This window comes from Prorops nasuta, unplaced genomic scaffold (assembly GCF_024137725.1).
Source record: "Prorops nasuta isolate Cenicafe-Biocafe unplaced genomic scaffold, Cenicafe_Pnas_1.2 PNAS00017, whole genome shotgun sequence".
Lineage (NCBI taxonomy): Eukaryota > Metazoa > Arthropoda > Insecta > Hymenoptera > Bethylidae > Prorops > Prorops nasuta.
This window is the reverse complement of record NW_027116814.1, coordinates 4,614,420-4,627,336: the sequence shown is the minus strand read 5'-3', so window position 1 is coordinate 4,627,336 and position 12,917 is coordinate 4,614,420. Positions and strand designations below refer to the sequence as shown.

Below are 12,917 nucleotides of genomic sequence, written 5' to 3'. Positions count from 1 at the left end.
TATATTGCTTTTCCTCATAAAGAAAAATTTAAAAATTCTCATTTCTGTATTTCTCTACCGCTGCTCTTATTTTCTCAACATCAGTAGCATTAGTTCTACAGCATCCTCCAACAATTCTAACTCCTTGGTTTAGCCATTCTGGAATAAATTGTTCTATAGGATAATATTCTTCTTTTTTCTGCCAGCCCTCTGCAACTGTATAAACTTCACCACTGTTGGGGTAAACTACCAATGGTATAAATTCTTTGTTTTTCTGATTGATTCCTTTTATAAGTGGAGTAACAAATTGAGGTGCTATACAATTCATTCCAACTGCTAATATTTGCCCTGGTGCCGCTCTTTTGTAACATTCTACAGCAATTTTATGGAAGCTGGAACCCTCTGCAATAGATTTTCCATCGTTTCTGCATGAAAGAGAAAGCCATGCTTTAGCATTTGGAAATTCTCTAAGTAACTCAACTATTGCAAACGCTTCTATTCTGCAAGGTATTGTTTCTAACGATAACATATCGACACCACTGTCTAAAAGTGCTTTTATTCTCGGCTTGTGCCATTCCTTGATGAAATTAGCCGATACTAAATTATTATAGGTACCAGTGTATTCCGATCCATCGTGTAAAGAAGCTCCATACGGGCCACAAGAGCCTGAGATTAATGGCTCACTATTTGCAACTATCAAGTTCTTTGTTTCTTTCTTATAAATTTCAACTGCTTTCTTTGAAAACTCTACAGCTTTGTGAAGCAGACCTATGCTTTCTTCATCAGAAAAATTCAGGTATTTTGCAAATCCATTCAATGTGGCTTGATAGGTGTTGGTTTGAATTATGTCTGCTCCTGCTCTTAAGAAGTCCAAATGAGTAGCAAATACAGATCCAGGATCAGTCACGAGGAATCTGGCAGTCCACAAAGGATCCCCATCAATTTTTTCACCCACATATTTCGATAGTTGCGTGGAGAAACCACCGTCCAACACTTTTACTTCAGCCATCCCTTTACGATTGATGCGACTCACTTAAAATTTCATCTTATTGCATGTATTTACTCCAAAGTCCAGTTCGAAATCTGCCGAGATAAAACTTGATCAAAGTGGAATTTAAACTCACATAGATCATTTTTTTTGCGTCATTTGAAATTATAATTTTGTTTTCGAAAATTAGCAGTTTTGGTGAATTTGAACATTAATAATGTTATTATTAATGTTCAAAAGATAACTTATCTTTACTATCTTTATACAGTGATTATATTTATACCATGAAATCTTATTTTTTAAATGTAAGAAGTATAAGGACATGGTGCTGCCTGTTATTTTATATCTTATCTATATAAATTTATTACAACCTATATACAAAAATATAAATCACATGATAAAAATAATAATTAGATAATTCTTTAATTAGTTAAAGCCTTTTCTCTCTCCCATGTATTTACAGTCTCTCTAATATAAGTAATATCATCAGCACAGACTCTACAACATCCACCAATGTATTTTACACCAAGATTTAGCCATTCTGGGATAAGTGATTGGAATTGATCTAAAGTATCAGCCTTTGTCCATCCTTTATTTAAGGAATATATTTCTCCACTATTTGGATATACTATTAAAGGTATTTGTTCATTAGTATCTTCTACTATGGTCTTGAATAGCTTAGTTACATCTTTCGGAGCAAGGCAGTTAGCGCCAACAGCAATTAATTGAGAACACATTTTATAACAGCGTGTTGCCACCTGTTTGAAACTACTACCATCAACTAGAGACTGACTATCCGGTTTAATAGAGAAAGACATCCATGCTTTGATTTGAGGAAACTCCTTAAGCAAGTCTATGATAGCTTCAGCTTCTTCTATACAGGGAATCATTTCCATAGCTAATAAATCCACACCACCTTCTATCAGGGCAACAATACGTGGTCTATGATATTCCTTTATAGTCACCTGAGACACTCTTTTGCCATAGGACCCAGTATATTCTGAATAATCATGTAAGCTAGCTCCATATGGTCCACAGGAGCCTGCTATTAGCGGATTGTTATTAAAAACTTTATCATTATTTACTATTTCACCTTTGTATGTCTCTACAGCTTTTTTAGCTAGCTGTACTGCTTTACATAACAAAGAGCTACTTTCACTCTCTGATATTCCTAAATGCTTGGTTAAACCTGAAATAGAAGCTTGGTATGTATTTGTTTCAATGATATCTGCCCCAGCTCTCAAGAAATCCAAGTGGGTCTTGTAGACAGCTTCAGGATTTGTGGACAAAAATCTGGCAGTCCACAATGGATCTCCATCAATCTTCGCACCCACATAAATCCCTAATTGGGCAGAAAATCCACCATCCAATATCTTCACAGAATTCAACATTTTTTCTTACTTCACGGATTGACAAAGATTTCATCAACCTTTCCAATTATTTTTGCAAGATAGGACGTACCACCAAACAGTTTGATAAGATTGCACTGAATATTTTTGGATTTCTGCAATGTAATCAAAGTTATGCAAAGTCCATTTGTATAATTAAAATGTTCAAAGCATTGATAGAGAAAACTGAGAAATAGCCTTTACTATTCTTAGTACGGAGGAGGACGGTACCAGTGAGATTGAAGTAAAAGTCTAAAGAAATGTCTACATTCCTTTTTGCTACTTGACTAACTGCTCCGTTTGTTTTGTGGTATTATTGCTTCGACGTGCACACCAACACAATGATAGCGAAGTGTCAATATATAACTGTATACGTATAAATAAATTACACTCAAAAACTGCGAAAATTGACCGATAGTTTGCGCTGATAGTATGCATATACACCAATATACATTCTTATCTCACTGTCATTGTGTTGGTGTGCATAGTCGTATGAACTTTGAATCGGCTTATTACCTGCCTTTTTTCCCTAACAATCCTAATAGGTATGCAAATTCATGGCAAATCATGGTTATTTAGTTTAGTTACTTCAGTACCCCACCTCGAAGTTCGAAGTGTTCTTTGTAGGGTTTAACGTACATGCAGAAAGTCAAAATTTGGAAGAATATAAAGATAGAAAGAATTTCAACTTGTATTTTTATTTTCCTCTCCTTAACCTCAAAAAGAACTATATTAAACACAGTATGTCTTAAAAATAAAAAAAATTAGGAGTATTTTAAAATGCACGTAACTACTATTTTAAATAGCCGAGTAATAATTAAAAGTCTAATAAAGATATAAAAGATTTTCAGGTTAAGTTTTGTAATTTTAAAATTTAATTCTTTAGTTTGTCGCTAGATAGCGACACAAATAACGTTATGAAATGTTGAACAAATCTACCTCGATGCCGACAAGCGGCGCTGTCGACGTTCTCATGTAGTATTTATGTATAATCAGGAGAATAAATGTCTTTCGTAGAATTTTCTGGTTACAACCGTTTTATTCACACTTCCTTTCCCAATTATAAAAGTCGGACTTAATATCCAAAGAGTTAGGTGCATGGACCAGTTGTCCAGTTAGTAACACCTGTACAAAGAGAAAGAGTGTGGGCGGGATTGACATTTATAAGGGGTTGAACATCATTACAAGGCCGTAATATACATATATACATTGTGTTAGTGCATGTGCACCGGCTAAGTACAGTTCGTTCAATTTGAGTATACATTATGACTAGTGTTGTTGCCAACTTAAAGTTCGTTAACGTGGTATCACTTAAACTATGTGTCAATCGCCATCTTGTTACGCCATGTTGCTCGTCATCGCTGCTACACTCATTCGTCGGGTTAGTTCAGAATCAAGCTGATAAGCATATCTAGTGGGCGTGTTCAAAAATACAACCACCGATCCCCTATAGAGAAAACCCTGTATAGTCACTTGCTAATTTCAAAATGTCAGACCCCGTATTGTGTAACTTTAACGAAAGGCCGATACGGACCGAAAATGATTGTATATGGATATACATTTATTATTACACGTACCGAATACCAATATTTATTGTTAATTTTTGCCTAACGATACCGATCGTTTAAGAGTTATCAGAATTACCCTACAAAGTTGGCAAGTCTGGCAACGCTGCCTAGAGATTTAGCTTTTATTCCTAGCAATTACTTAGGAAATTCACGTGAAATTGGCAAAGAAGCAATAAGTGGCTGGCAAGGTCTTTCAAGGTATTTTTAAAATAGACATTGCAAAAATTAAGGGTATGTAATGAATAATGAAATTGTTTATAAAAGGCTATAAAAGAAATAGGATTAAGCGATATTTTATTTGTAGACAAACTATAACAATGGCTGCTCGATCTGTTGTTAAGTATTTACAGCCAAAAAATATAGGGCTTCAAATATACCGATGTGCTAGCGCACAATCAGCATTTGAAATTCAACATAAAACTCCAACTATTAAAAAAGTTATGCCAATTCCAAAGGCCCATTATGGTGGCCGCCATACTGTTACCCTTTTACCTGGTGCTGGCATTGGTCCCGAGCTGATGGGATATGTAAAAGAGGTAGGTAAACATTAGCTGGAATGTTTTTAATTTAGTCCTCGTTAACCTTCGGCAAAATTTCATTTGAATATCATAAAGAAATGATATATTTGCTCATTTAGTCTAGAGTGTATAGTTATAGTCTAAATAAATATCAATCTAATAATATCTGGTTCTTCCTTAGGTTTTCAGATATGCAGGTGTTCCAGTTGACTTTGAAGACATTGAGATTGACCCCAATGCAGATAACAATGATGATTTAGATTATGCAATAACTTCAATTCGCAGAAATGGAGTAGCACTGAAAGGAAATATCGAGACAAGGAGCACAGAAGCAGGCGTATTGTCTAGAAATGTAGCTCTCCGCAACCAATTGGATCTTTACGTAAATGTGCTGCATTGTGTCTCATATAAAGGTGTTAATTCTCGTCAAAAGAATATAGATATTGTAATTGTAAGACAAAACACAGAAGGTGAATATGCGATGCTAGAGCATGAAAGTGCAAACGGCGTAGTGGAGAGCATGAAAGTTATAACATCTTCCAATTCAGAGAGAGTAGCAAGATATGCATTTGAATATGCTAAACGTAATGGTAGGAAAAAGGTTACCACTGTACATAAAGCCAATATAATGAAGCTTTCAGATGGTCTATTTTTGGAAACCACTAAGAGAGTAGCCAGGGAATTTCCTGACATTACTCATAACAACATGATTATTGACAATACTTGTATGCAGCTGGTGTCGAATCCCCATCAGTTTGATGTAATTGTTACAACTAATTTATATGGAGCTATAGTTTCCAATGTTGTATGCGGCCTTTTAGGAGGTGCTGGCCTCTTAGCTGGTAAAAATTATGGAGATCATTACACGATTTTTGAACCCGGTACTCGTAATACTGGTACAGCAATTGCTGGGAAAAATATTGCCAATCCTATAGCTATGCTAAATGCTGCGGTAGATATGCTACGTCACCTAGGGCATAAAGATCACGCTGCTTTAATCCAAACTGCTATCAATAAAACAATTAACGAAGGTATTCATACGCGTGACCTTGGTGGCTCTGCTACAAGTAGGGAAGTAGTTGATAGCATTATGAAACACATAAAAATTGCATCTGTTTAAAAAGACTGAGTAATTAATATTGTAGAACCTTTACTGTAAAATCATTCAAAAAATAATTGTGATGTAACTAAGTAAATAATTGCTGCACTGCTATTTCAATTTTAATGAAATACCTGAATCTAGTAAGAAATGATTTCTCTTAACATCATGTAATCAATTTTAAAAGTCGACATACTCATGTAAATTGTAAAGTAAATTATTATGCGTATACTTTTGGCAATTACGCTTATACATTGTATGGTAGGGAATGAATATCACGAGCTGTACCAAAAACTGTTTCTTGTAAAATATATTGTAAGTATTATGAAGTAGGTAATTTATTTAATTTTTAGACCTCCATGTAAATATTATATAGATAGTAGTTTTGTAGGAAAACTAATTTACGTTAAAATGTCAGAATAGATGTAAATATAGATGAATAGTGGCATTTATAATTACAAGTGCAGAACTTATGAAGAGTGATGTACATACATAAAGATTAGTTATTGTTAAGCAAGCAGTACTTTCATTTTGCATCAAATTTACTACATAGATTGTCGTGTTTATAAACCTATTTATTTACATAATTGTTAATGTAACTACATCATACTTCAATTTTGTAATAGCTGTAGCGCCAACTCTTCATCTAATTTTAGTTCAGAATGGTTTCCTTTCCTCTTTTTCCTTTTAACTTCCTCGATCGTCACAAGTTTTCGTTTTGTGGGTCTGTAATATAAAAACGTGAAATAAATTAAAATATAAAAAAAATGTGAAATAAAAGTAAACATTGCACTGAATGTATAATATAAAAGACAATTACTTGTGAACTTGACTGATTTCGCTATCATCTGAATCTTTGGAAGCCGTTGAGGCTTCTTCATCGGATGTATCATTGCCAGATTGGCATGATTCTTCTTTGCCATAAATTTTATCTGGATCCGGTAACCATGAAGTATCTGGCCCACTTGATTCACTAACCACATCATTGTCAAAATCTTCCTCCTGTTCTTCATCATCTTTATCTTTCTCCTTTTGCTTCTTACTTTCCTTTAATTTTCGTTTTTGTTCTCTATGCTTTTCTTTGATCTTTTCCCGGAATCTTTGTTTATCAAAGCGGTCTTCTTCGCGCAAAATTTGTTTAGCCAACTCTATATTAATTCCTGATTCTACTTCCGTTTCATATTTCCTTGCTAGTTCGGAAACCTTTGATTTAGCTGTGTCGATTACCTCCTAAAGAAGAAAATATGTACAGAAACTAAATGAAATAAATAAATCGCTTTGAATTAAGAGAAAAGATTAACTGCATACCTGTCCATCATCATCGAAGGCGATCTTTTTATTAGGAACTATCTTTTTCCTGAGTATTTTCTTTGCTACTGCTGCTTTTGTAATAGCTTTTATTTTGTTAGAATTTGAATTAATCTCATCTAATTCTGGGATACTTGGAATATCATCAACATCAACGTTCTTTCGTTTAACAGTTAGCAATTCGCTGTCGTCGTCACTATCATCTTAATAAAGCAAAAATATTTTTCGTATTTAAATAATAACATTATATTTTTTCTATATCGAGAATATTTTTACTTACCATCATTAAAGGCGTAACTCTTACTGGCTTCATTCTTGAAATTCGAAATTTCTTCGCTTTTCATCAATTGATTATTATCTCCGACTGTATCGATTTTAACATTATTCTTTTTGTCTGTATTTTCTTCCGATTTAATTGTTTTTTTCTGCATTTTTTGCAAAAATCTAATTCGTGGAGGCACAGCAAGGCCCAAGGAGCTAGAGGTCATGAAAAAATTTATTACTTGATTTATTTCTAAAAAAGAAGGAGGAAAATAACATTTTCATACTTAGCAAATGCATCTGTATTCAGTTTATGTACATTAAAAACTGTTTTATCTTTCATTAAAAAGACAGATTTAATGTAAGCTATAAATGCTCTTTGAGCAGTTTCCTTTAAGGCTACATCTCGAGCTAATAATGCCTCAAGTTTTCGATGTGGCGATTGTAATTTGCCCATATTGATCCTAAATTTACACAAAACTAATTAATTTTCAACAATACCATTTTAAACATTGATGTTATAGTTTTTAAATATTAGAATTTTTCTTACCTAATCATGGAAATGGGAATTTTTCGTTCTTTCAACTGATCTATTATTGCAGTCTCACTAGCCAATAGTACTAATAAAGATTCTCCACCTTTTTGAAATCGAGCTGTTCTACCTGCCCTGTGAATATAAGCATTTGTATCTTCTGGACAATCCATCTGAACCACCCAATTGACAGTCGGAAAATCTAATAAAATTAAAATTATTGATTTGAATCAGTGTTTCTTTTTTAAATTAAATACTGCTCACAACCAAGCAACAGTATAAAGTGAATTTAAACATTTTTACTGACCCAATCCTCGAGCAGCAATATCAGTTGCAAACAGAACAGCGTGTTGCTTTTTACAAAATGATTCATAAATACTCATACGTTTCAATTGATGAAGTGTTCCATAAAGTGATAGTAAGCTAATTCCCGGTCTTAATCGGCAAAATGACTCATAAATATATTTTACCTAGGAACAAAAATTGATAAATAAAAGAAAAAAATAAAATAGCATAACATTTTTTTTAAATACCTGCTTACAGCTAGAGAAAAAAACGATTATTTTCTGCTTTAGGTGATTTCTTATAAAAGACCACAAAACAGATATTTTCTCCTCTAATTCACAGACAATGTAGCTTTGTTGAAGTCCTTCCGGTGTAGTGTGGGTAGCATGCTCATGAACAGATACATATAGTGGATCTTTAAGACTTAACCTTGCCAAATCCCTGACTGATCTATAAAATATAGTATTATAATTATAGTAATTATTTTGATTATTGATTTAAAATGTTGTAATTCCAATTACTTTGTTTGTGTTGCAGAGTACAACAATGTTTGCCTTTTTGGAGGTAAATTTTCGATGATGGAATTCATAGTTTGCTCAAAGCCCATATCTAAACATCTGTCAGCTTCGTCGAGAACTAGTATCTGCGAAGGGAAGCTTTAGTTTTAAGCTTTTCTTTTTTTAATAGATGTTATTCGTTTAAAATGGACTATTACCTTCATATTTATGCAATCAAATAATGGATTTTCATCCATGTGTTGCAGCAAACGACCTGGAGTACAAATAATGATATTGCATTGATCCATTCGTTTTTTCTCAAACTTTAAATCTTTCCCTCCAATAATCAGTCCGGCTGAAATTTCATGATAATGCCCAACTTTACGGAGAGTCTCATATATCTGATAGGCTAATTCTCTAGTAGGAGTAATTATTAAAGCTCCTATTCCATCCAATCTTGTCCACTGTTTACAATATAGACTCTCTAGAATCTTTGGAAAAAATGAAGATTTATTAATTAAACTGATAATAGGTCTAAGCAGCTATAAAATGTGTTATTTACCGGAACAAGAAAAGCTAAGGTTTTTCCACTGCCAGTTTTCGCAGCCCCTAAAATATCATTTCCTCGTAATGCTAAGCCAATGCTTTGTCTTTGTATATCTGTTAATTGAATGTAATCATTTCCTTTCAAGCCTTTAAGAGTTTTCTGTGACAGTGGCAAGTCTGTGAATTTAGTGATTTTCCCTTCATCAATCTACAATTAACAGAAATAAACATTAAATTCGAACAAAGTGCTGCTTTCATAAATATAATTATTTGAAAACCCCAACACTCACGTTTTCATACTTAGCCTGCAGCTCTTCAATAATTTTGCTTTCTGGAGTATGTTTCTTTTTCCTAAATATTTTCACCTTTTTCTTATCTTTAGCCATTTCAGAGACGGCACGCGAGAATGCGCGAGAAAACACGTTTTTATGTCGTTTGTATATTTCTTAGGTTATATCAGATTATATTGATACACATGGAAAATGTTGTAATCCAAGCTTCAAAGATGGCGCTATGATCGTCTCAGAACCAGCGCCATCTGCCGAGAAGTCTATGCAACTTTTGACATTCGCGCGTAAAAGAAAAAATCGACTAATCAGCATAAAATTTGATCAAACAAACAATTACTCCGATATCAAACCAATAAACGCAAAAGCAAAAAGACTAAATTTATTTAATTGCACAAAACTTTGTCTTATAACTTTCGTTTGAACTAAATTAACATAAGACAAATTAGAGCTGAAAAAGGGGTAATAAATACACGGAAGTATTAGCATTAATTAAGTCTAAATAGTCAAGTTCTACAATAACAAGCATATCTCCCACGACACATTAATAACGAACAAGTTAATTTATCAGCGTATATACATCCAATTGATCGTACATATGAGATTATAAATCGCATTAATAACAATTAACAAAAAATGAATAAATATGAAAAATATACTGCATCTGCACTCTATATATTACACGAATATCGGATTTCGTCCAGTTGAATTCTCGAGAAGCCAGTAGAATCGCAATTAGTCACGGAGAATTGTAGTTAAGATGCATTTTAACTGCAAGTTCTTCTTACAGAGTCGCATTTCACCGAACAATTGTGGCATAGCTATTGCGTGCGCCAGGCGCCACACGTGTTATTAGAATCAGTGTCAATATAGAGAAGAGACGGAATTGCCATTAAAAAGCGCACATGTGAGGAATGCGCTGATAGAAACGGAGAGTAAGATAAAGGGGGTCGATCCCTGGCTAGAGCTGCAAGAAAGAAGATGAACTAGAAGAACAAGAGGGGACACAGAGATAGGGGAGACTGCCGATGGAGTATGACTTACATTATTGGCAGAAGCCTTTTGTAAAGGCACAAGCCTGTCACGAGTTCTCATCTCGCGATTTCTCCTTTCGTCCTACCAATACAAATCAGGTATAAAAGAATTTTTTCTTACTCTTTTTTTATTTCTCTTCTTGTTCCAAATTTTACTCGATCGTCTCTTCGCTGTATTTTCGTCCGAAATTCAACCACTTATAATCACAGACATTCCTGAAGAAACGCGTTACGCACAAACGAAGATAATTTCTTTTTTATGAAATATATAAGAATGTTATTTTAAAAACTTGTATAATAATTATTCGCTAAATTTTTGCTTTTTATATTTGATACAAAAGTAAAGTATGCCGTTTTCCTTAACAGGAGAGAAACTGCGCTGGACGGGGGAGTCTGGGCTAAACATGATTTGACGTGTAAAAAGTTAGCCCGAGGTAGCATGCTGCGGGACCACGCGAAGCAGCCATGGAGTTCGCTGCGAGTGGCTCGAATTTTCAATTTTCTTCTTGGATTCGTCCTCACCGCAATGACCTTGACAGATTTGCAATTTGTCCTGGGGGACGATTTGCACCACCAGGATATCGGTAAATTGACCTCGCGCAAATATTTCTAATCAAATTTCCAGAGTATCGATATGGTTAAAGTTGCACACAATGAGACATTTGCAACACTTGTATATCATTTTACGTTACTCTGCTCTTGAGACGAGAAATATCGAGGAGCTTTTCTCGAAAAGTTTTCCAAGAATATAAATGAGAAAGTTTTGCGCATAAGACGCACACGACGAACGTTACAGTGTGGATGGTTGATTTTTTCTCGCCGATAAGAGTCGCCAAGTGGTCTCTATTGGATTAATTAGAGTGCAACGAGTCGACTGTGCGTTAAACCCAAATGACGCTAAATACCACCCTGTCCAATCTAGCGAGCTTTCATAGGCTAAAGCTTTTATTACCCTGACATAAATTATATCCCTCGAGTTCAAAGGTTACTGGGTTTCCAGTTGTTCGTATCAACACAGCTGCATATATTCATTTTCAATTTTTCTGCTTTCTTTCCTCCTTAAATCCTGAGAACATTATTCTTCGAAGAAGAATTCGCGCACAGAAGCAACAAATATTCTCTATAAAATAAAAACATTGCAATTATCCTTTTAATTAAACGAATGTTTAAATAATAATTTAAAAATTGTATAAGAAGTTCGTTAATTATTTTAAAAAATTTTTACATAATTTATGCTTATAGAACTAAATATAGTGGACTTGATGGAGGGTACAGGAGTGTACCAAGAGCCTCCAGGGGTGAACCTGTCCGAGAGTCGTTGTAACGAAAATGCTACCAACTCTTACATCATTTCCGACACAGCTCTGTTAACGACCAATACAGTATCCCTGTTTCCTGCCGGGGTTCCCCTGGATTTCTCCGTTTTGGTCGTTGCTCGGCCCAGGAACCGTAAGTCGAACCTCCAAGACCTCGCACTTCGTGCTTCACTTTCGCAAGTTACGCTCTCTCCATTCAATTGACAGTTTTCGTGCGATTATTTTTCCATCAGATCATTCCACCTCGGCCCTGTTCACCATCTACAGCGACAGCGGCGAGGAGCAACTGGCACTGTCATTAGGGAGTGACGTAACACTGCTATATAGCACATCGGACGAGCAGAAGGAAACAATTTCCTTCGGGCTGAACGTGGCCGATGGCGAGTGGCACAGATTGGGCCTCAGCGTCAAAGGTGACGCCGCCACGCTAATTGCGGATTGCGACAAGCAAATTACTAAAAAATTGGACAGAAATCTTGCAGAAACTATTAGCACGAGTGGTATTGTTATTATAGGCCAACAGCTGATGGAGGGTTCTTTGTACACGGTATTTAAACATTATTTTGCGACGTCATTGACACGTTTTGTCATGCTCGTTGAATATTCCGTTCAATGCAGTTTTTTTTTCGTCGCAGGGGAGCTTGGAGTTGCTGAAATTTTCACCCATTCCAGACGCAGCCTATGAGATTTGCACGGTGTTTGCTAAAATGTGCGGAAACGACAGTAGATTCGCGGAGTATCGCAGATACGAGAACACAGCGTGGACTCAGGGGAATTCGACACCGAGATACGAAAGCTCGACGAATTTTTCTGATTCTAGAAATTATGAGCTTTCTTCAGGGTCCAGACAGAATCAGGCTTCGGTTTACCCGCAGAGATCCAGGAATTATGAACCTTCGCAGGGACAGTACGAAGGATCCAGGAGATTCGACGCGAGTCAGGATCGACGAGGAGGTTCCAGGAACTTTGAACCTTCGTACTCTTCATGGTCTAGACAGAATGATACAATTTCTTCGAATTCGAGACGCTACGATGCTTCTCATTCTTCAGGTTCGAGGAATTATGAATCCTCTCATTCTAACGGAGGAAATAGAAACGAGACTCACTCTTCAGGTTCGAGAAATTACGGTATTTCTGTACCAAGAGGAAACGAGAGCTACTCTTCAAGTTCGAGAAACTATGAATCTTCGAATCCTTCAGGATCAAGACCCAATGACACTAACGCTCAGGATTCGAGAGGTTACGAGTCTTCGTATTCTTCTCGATCAAGACACAACGAGAGCCGAGTTCACGCACCGGTTAACAGAAAAT

At 35.4% G+C, this 12,917-nt stretch overlaps 4 protein-coding genes across 8 annotated transcripts; 1 reads left to right on the top strand and 3 right to left on the bottom strand.

The window, feature by feature from the left end:
• Positions 1 to 5: 5 nt before the first annotated feature.
• LOC136779670 (homocysteine S-methyltransferase-like) lies at positions 6 to 2,066 on the bottom strand. Its single transcript, XM_066737382.1, has 2 exons — positions 1,933 to 2,066; positions 6 to 1,062 (listed from the first exon to the last, which is right to left on the bottom strand). The coding sequence occupies exon 2, from the start codon at positions 986 to 988 to the stop codon at positions 29 to 31; it is 960 nt and encodes a 319-aa protein (XP_066593479.1). The 5' UTR covers positions 989 to 1,062; positions 1,933 to 2,066; the 3' UTR covers positions 6 to 28.
• On the bottom strand, positions 985 to 4,034 carry LOC136779669 (uncharacterized). Of its 5 annotated transcripts, XM_066737378.1 has the most exons (4): positions 3,933 to 4,034; positions 3,295 to 3,802; positions 2,429 to 2,471; positions 985 to 2,309 (listed from the first exon to the last, which is right to left on the bottom strand). In XM_066737378.1, the coding sequence occupies exons 2-4, from the start codon at positions 3,328 to 3,330 to the stop codon at positions 1,390 to 1,392; spliced, it is 999 nt and encodes a 332-aa protein (XP_066593475.1). In that variant the 5' UTR covers positions 3,331 to 3,802; positions 3,933 to 4,034; the 3' UTR covers positions 985 to 1,389. The 5 variants fall into 5 exon arrangements, with proteins under 5 accessions (XP_066593475.1, XP_066593477.1, XP_066593473.1 ...); XM_066737380.1 differs by lacking the exon at positions 3,933 to 4,034 and adding an exon at positions 2,872 to 3,082 and having other exon boundaries at positions 985 to 2,471; positions 3,295 to 3,930; XM_066737376.1 differs by lacking the exon at positions 3,933 to 4,034 and having other exon boundaries at positions 3,295 to 3,930.
• A 2-nt stretch (positions 4,035 to 4,036) lies between these two features.
• Positions 4,037 to 6,090, top strand: Idh3g (Isocitrate dehydrogenase (NAD(+)) 3 non-catalytic subunit gamma). Its single transcript, XM_066737375.1, has 3 exons — positions 4,037 to 4,154; positions 4,228 to 4,459; positions 4,623 to 6,090. Exons 2-3 carry the CDS (start codon positions 4,241 to 4,243, stop codon positions 5,559 to 5,561), a joined length of 1,158 nt encoding a protein of 385 aa, XP_066593472.1. The 5' UTR covers positions 4,037 to 4,154; positions 4,228 to 4,240; the 3' UTR covers positions 5,562 to 6,090.
• A 35-nt stretch (positions 6,091 to 6,125) lies between these two features.
• On the bottom strand, positions 6,126 to 9,440 carry LOC136779664 (probable ATP-dependent RNA helicase DDX10). Its single transcript, XM_066737366.1, has 12 exons — positions 9,260 to 9,440; positions 8,986 to 9,177; positions 8,642 to 8,914; positions 8,448 to 8,569; positions 8,175 to 8,376; positions 7,949 to 8,111; positions 7,660 to 7,843; positions 7,397 to 7,573; positions 7,129 to 7,325; positions 6,849 to 7,051; positions 6,361 to 6,770; positions 6,126 to 6,266 (listed from the first exon to the last, which is right to left on the bottom strand). The coding sequence occupies exons 1-12, from the start codon at positions 9,353 to 9,355 to the stop codon at positions 6,152 to 6,154; spliced, it is 2,334 nt and encodes a 777-aa protein (XP_066593463.1). The 5' UTR covers positions 9,356 to 9,440; the 3' UTR covers positions 6,126 to 6,151.
• Positions 9,441 to 12,917: the final 3,477 nt, after the last annotated feature.